Below are 6,143 nucleotides of genomic sequence, written 5' to 3' on the forward strand. Positions count from 1 at the left end.
GCGCTGGTTCTTTATTGACGCTTCAAAAACGTAATATTTGGCCGATTTGAGACGTTTTAGGGCTTTTCAACTCGAGACATTCCAGGGTAGTGAATGATATGCAATAAAAGGCAGGTAAACTTATAAATTTAGTGCCTACTTTACACCCGCTTATGGAATTTCGATAATATTTCATTAAGATGGAAAGAAAAATCTTCAAACATGCACAAATATACAGATTTTTTAGATATATGCAATTTTTCATGAAATTGGATAAAATATGCGAAAAATGCATAGATATGCACTTTGCATATTTTCCGCCCTCTAATGATAAATATACACATGGGTTTGAGATTTTTGTATTTTAGAGCAACCATTCTGAAGATATAATTATAGCCAAGAAGATATAATTATAACTAAGCATATCTAAAAGCGTATATAATAAAAAGATAATTAAAATAGTTTTTAGTTACTCTAATGATGCTAATGCAAATAAAATATAATTTCCGTTTTATAGAAACTTAAATAAAATATTCGTTTTAAATAAAACTGAAAATATTACTTTTAAACTAAATATCGCAAAACGCTTTTGGTAATTTAAAAATATAATAATGAAATAAATATGGAAAAGTGTCTAGTACACACTACTTTCACTTATTGTGTACTTTTTTAAGCTTGCCACTAACACTCTTACTGTGCTCTTGTCCTCTATGATCGTTGATTAGTTTTTTAGAGTAATTGTTCAGTAGTATATTGGCAAAATTTGTAATGCATATTTCGAATAAATATTTTTGGTCTACGCCGAACTTCTCGCAGTTTTCTATACTTTCAAATTATGATGAACACTAAATGAATAAGAACGGATTTTTCACAAGATACTTTAAAAAAATCCGTTTCATGTCTAGCTGAAATCAATGCTTGGAAAAAAGTATAGCATTTTAGTATAAATTCTATTAAAAATTGAGTAGGATAATTCAATCCGCATCGGTCAGATATTTTTAAATATTCATACCGATTGTCAGGATTTTTTTTATCAAATTCCATACTTTTCCCAGAACATAGCAATTCTTACAGCTTAAGCATTTAATTTTTTTAAATTTAATATTAAAACTTGTATCTCATTATCAGTTATTATAATTTCCTGGGTATCTAAATCTCTAAAAATCAATGCATCAATAGGCTAGCCTTTGTACTAAAGCTTTAGTATAAAAGGATCTTCTTCTGTCCACGAAGCCAAAAAATTGTCCAATACTACTTCTTACCAAATTTTGATTTGAAATCATTCTTGAAATTATCAAAAACCCCAATATTATCGGCCGCAACCATAATTTTTGTCTTTTTCTTCCTTTGTGCTTTTGGTCGATTAATTTATGTTCTGGATCAGTTCTTTTAGGTTCAATTTGTTTCGCTCAAGTCTCATTCGGTCTGTTGCTAATACCAATTGAGAACCGTCTTTCCTTTCTGCTCTTGCTTCCCGAATTACGAAACTTTCTTCAAAATGTTTACTGCAAACCACAGAAAATGTTGATGGTATAAAATTTTCCCTGTGAATGTTTCGAATCCCTTGCGTTCGTTCCCCTTGCTGCTTTCTTTGATCATCACAAGAGAAATGAAATACGGTAGTATACTCTACGATCTGGCATGGTTTTTATTTTCGTTTCAAATAAAAATTTGCTCCATTTAAGTATTTGAAATATCATGTATGAATATTTACTCACTTTTTACACAATCAGTCACCTTAATTAATAATGAACTATTAACTTAACAACACGCGATAAATGATGTTAACATAAACTAAACTGCAAGCTCGAAGCGTGTTCTTGCAGCCGATGGACGGTAAAGGTTCTCTATGCGGTGGCCCGTACTTTCCGTGGGCCCCGGTGGGATAAATGAGGAAAAGCTCAGTTGGGCCACAACACCGAGGGGGATTTGTGGAGAGAAGTTATTTCCAAACCGTTCATCCTCAGTGTGATTATTTCCATGTCATCTGAAGAGTTGCTGCGCCCGACTTCGGAAGAAAAGTTGTTATAATGTTATTTTCTATAAGCAAGACAGAGCCTTAAGCTCTAGATTGAGTATGGGATGCCACACGGCATCCGCATATTTGTTTTATCCTGACAGAGCCTGCTGTTTTGAGGCTGAGCCGTTAAAATTATCTGGTAAACGGAAATCTCTAGAAAACGTACTTTGGGTTAAGCAACTATTTATGTTGTAGTAAGTAGAGGGACCGCTTTGTTTAACAGAACTCATTTAAATTGTTTAATCAAAAATTGAGACAGAACGGACCATTGGGAAAAATCTAGCTGCTCTAATGATGATTATTATTATTATAATTAGGGTAAATTACATATTGAGATAAAAATCATAGTAGAAACTTTTGAACAAATAACATGCGAAGTATGGGTTTAAACTAGTTTATTAACCAGAGGGCTTGTATTCTTCATTCCTATTTGATTCTCTGCAATGGCTAATGACAAAATAAAATTATTTTGTTAGGTTAAAAGCAACAAATTGATAAATTAGATTTATTCTTAATTATTACACCGTTTATTAGCTGTTCGTGCAACTTCTATAGCAAAAGTAGTTCATAGATGCTAGTCTTTTAGAATTGGAAATTTATCCGAAATCTTGTTATTGTACAGGTATAAATTAACCTTTATAATGAGTACAAATTTAACGGTATTGCCTAATTTCGGGGACATGATCAAGCAGTTACTCTTTTTTTGAAAAGAACCGTTTTTTTTTGCTTCAGAAAGGGTTTACCGTGTGTGTCTCGATATCTCTTACGGCTTTTAAGATAAACAAATTTTTGTAGTTTGTAGTAATACAACTAATACAATCAAAAGTAATACGATTGTGAAAATAAAATCGAACATTGTTATTATTAACAAAGGTAAATGTTGAAAATGCATTGGTGGGCATAATTGATAGTTACTTCTTATTTGCCTTAGTTAATAATAGCAATTCTCGATTTTATCTTCACATACGTATTAGTTCTGTGTCAGTCAAAAAGTGTTTTATCTCAAAATCCCTAAGAGATATCCAGAAACAAGGTATAGCTTTTTTGAAGAAAAAAAAAGAAAGGTTTATCTAACTCTTTGATCATGTCCGCAAATTTGGCAACACCGTTAAATTTGTCCTGAATATAAAAGATAATTTTGACCGTACCTGTACAATAACAAGATTTCGGATAAGTTTCCAATTCAAAAAGACGAGTATCTATGAGCTACTTTTGCTACAAAAAATTTATAAACAGCTAATAAACGTTGTAATAATTAAGAATACATTTCATTTTTCAACTTGTAGCTTTGAAGACCCATAATTCCATAAGGAAGCCAGATTGACATTTTTTTATAACAAGAACTGGCCTTATTTTCAGGTCTTCTGGACGGCCTATCATTGTTGACCAACAATTTCCGGACACCCTGTATAATGTGATTTAATAAAAACTAATCCACTAATTTTGGTTGCATAGTTTGTAGATTGCTTAATGGGAGACTCTGGAGACAAATGTTATGTAGGGCCAAACAAAGTATTGGTTTGATATTAATATTTTCATAAGGAAGCAGAGTAGCTAGGTAAATCAAATTAATTTTTGGTTGGTTTATTGAACAAAAAGATATATAAACCTCAAAACATTAAATTCCTGAAAATTTGTTAATCCAGTTTCTGTAATAACTGATACTCGTAAATACTGTAGGCTGGCCATACTCGCATGTTTCATCGCCAAAAGACACCAGTCCAATTAGGGAGTTTTTTACTACCAACGGTCCGCCTGAATCCCCGAAGCATGCACCCACAGCACCAAAAACAGTATCAAATCCACCGGTGCAAACGTATGACTTCGGATCAGACAGTCCGTTTGAGTTTAAGTACGAAATGCACATCCGATCTGTTAGAACTTCAACTGACACTTTCCTAAGTTTGTTTTGCATATGATTGTCAGCGTAGGAAGTCAAACCTACAACTCAGAAGTGTAAGAATATTGCATTTTAGGTATAACCGTATAATTGCGTACCCCATCCAGATAAAACTCCACTACATCCGGACAAATCGTCATCTTCTCCAACCAATGCAACTGGCATTACGGCTGCGGATAACTGAATATGGTGCTTTAGTTTTAACAAAGCGATATCGTTTTTTAATTCTGAAGCACTGAAGTTCTCATGAACTATTATAATAGGATCGTAAATTACTATCTGAGTCTCTTCATATTGACCGAGGTTGTGCGCTCCTAGAACAACTTCGATTGTTGGGTTCCTAAAAATTGCAATTTCAAAGTTTTCCTGTTGATTTAACTTATTCTCATTAATAAATGGTACTTACTGAGAGACGCAATGGGCTGCTGTAAGAACATGCGTTGTTGAAACTAGTACCCCTCCACAAAAATTTAAACGATCTAAAATAAGAGCCACTTGATATGGCAGAGAATGCGGGCAGGCCTCGACTCCTCCAACAATTCTGTAGCTTTTCTAAATGGGAATGCAATTTTAATACTGAATTAATATTAAAAATCAATTAATATTAGAAACGTAGATAGGTTTTTGTAACGGTGTTAATATTGGTGCAACAAAAATACGTAATTGAAAATAAAAACTTAACTTTGGAGAGGCGGTGACTTTCACAATAAGGGCTCTTTTCTGGTTTGGAATTTAAAATTATTTTAACATTATATTAGTGTTTTGCGTGATTGGAAAGCATACACAGTAAAAATCCGATAGTTTGCTTAAATTGCCTAGAGTGACAAATTAAACCAATCTGAGTGCGTCTTCTTTAGACTAAGATATTGCTTCGCCAGAGAATCAGCCCTGTGCTGTCTCATAAATGCTATTTTTAACAGCCACATGTTACGGCGACTTAACAGTTCAGGATAACATTTTCGATAACACAGCAACACAACCGAGGTATGTTCTATTTCCGAGTTAACGTATGCGTTTCCGACCCAGTTATCCATCAAACGTTAAAAAGAAACAACATATTGGATGCATAAAGTGAGATGCCCTTATACAAATAGTCAATTAGTTATAGAGAGAGATAGAGAGAGAGATAGAGAAAGAGAGAGTTCACATCAAACAATCAAAGCTTCTAAAACATATGCACCACCACCACATGTGCACGTTTTGACCATTTGGGCCACCTACTACCATACTTGTCTTTGTTTATGATTTGCATTCACTTTCAATTTCGTTCGTTATTGTTCTTGACCTATCTTCTCAGTTAAAGTTAACGTGAGTGTCATGCACGTTAAAGTCTGCCGGCCATTTGCACCAGTGGAACTAAGGGTCACCTTAACTTAAGAGTGACAGTTAAGTAACAGAATTCGTTTGCACCACTCTCACCTAGCGTTAAGGCGAACCGTAACAGGCAAATAATTTAAGAGAAAGATGTTGTGCCTCTTAAGTGGAACCTAAACTCTGCCTAATGTCAGTTTCGAAGAATTTTTGAGGTTGGGGTTCAACCAGAAGTGTTATTGCATCATTGTTGCAGTATTTTGTTGTAAACAAGCCGATTTGTCGTTATCAGCAGATATTAATTTATTATGAATGTGTTAACTAATGATCTGTTACTTGATCATCATGATGATGATGATGACTTCGACCAAGTGCGAGTTCCTATACGAATTTACGAGAGAACACATTAGTTTAATAGTTTTGATGATGTTCTGTTTTTTCAACGGTTTCGCGTCACAAATTCCACCGCACTTTTCATATTAAACCTGATACAAGAAGAAATAGAGTTTTCATTATACAGGGTTGCTCATTAGTGCGTCAAAGTGCGATATCTCAGTAAATATGAACTTTACAAGAAAATACGTCCTACGAAAGTTTTTCATGTTTAAAAGGTCCACATTTTAAAATTACTTTCCAATATACGGGGTGTATCATAAACGTGTGGTAGTTACCAACTTTGGTTTTTTAAATGGAACCGCCCCTTTTTTCATTCATTTTCAGATTTGTCGTCAAAATTTAAGTTAAGTTTGTGTCAAACGTTTTACCTGAAAAATTTACGATTTCCGAGTTATTCGTAAAAATGTGAAAGTTTTGACAGCTACTGGGTTCCACAGAAATCGATGCTGTACACACCCGCTGCGAATTTTGGAAAACAGTTTTCAGCGATTCTAACAGAACATCATGATCTACGCGTAGATATGTTTTAAATTATAA

At 33.8% G+C, this 6,143-nt stretch overlaps 1 protein-coding gene across 1 annotated transcript in view; it reads right to left on the reverse strand.

Moving 5' to 3' along the window:
- Window positions 1-3,567: 3,567 nt before the first annotated feature.
- The window catches only part of LOC109541414 (brachyurin), a 5,128-nt gene continuing 2,552 nt past the window's right edge, over window positions 3,568-6,143 (reverse strand). Inside the window, exons 2-4 of the mRNA XM_019910273.2 lie at window positions 4,306-4,451; window positions 3,998-4,239; window positions 3,568-3,940 (exon numbers count right to left, since the gene is read on the reverse strand). Of these exons, the coding sequence (XP_019765832.1) occupies window positions 3,618-3,940; window positions 3,998-4,239; window positions 4,306-4,451 (711 nt within the window). The 3' untranslated portion in view covers window positions 3,568-3,617. The remainder of the gene's footprint in view (window positions 3,941-3,997; window positions 4,240-4,305; window positions 4,452-6,143) is intronic.

Source organism: Dendroctonus ponderosae, unplaced genomic scaffold (genome assembly GCF_020466585.1).
Source record: "Dendroctonus ponderosae isolate FM_Combo_2020 unplaced genomic scaffold, Dpon_F_20191213v2 Dpon_F_20191213_1, whole genome shotgun sequence".
NCBI classification, from domain to species: domain Eukaryota; kingdom Metazoa; phylum Arthropoda; class Insecta; order Coleoptera; family Curculionidae; genus Dendroctonus; species Dendroctonus ponderosae.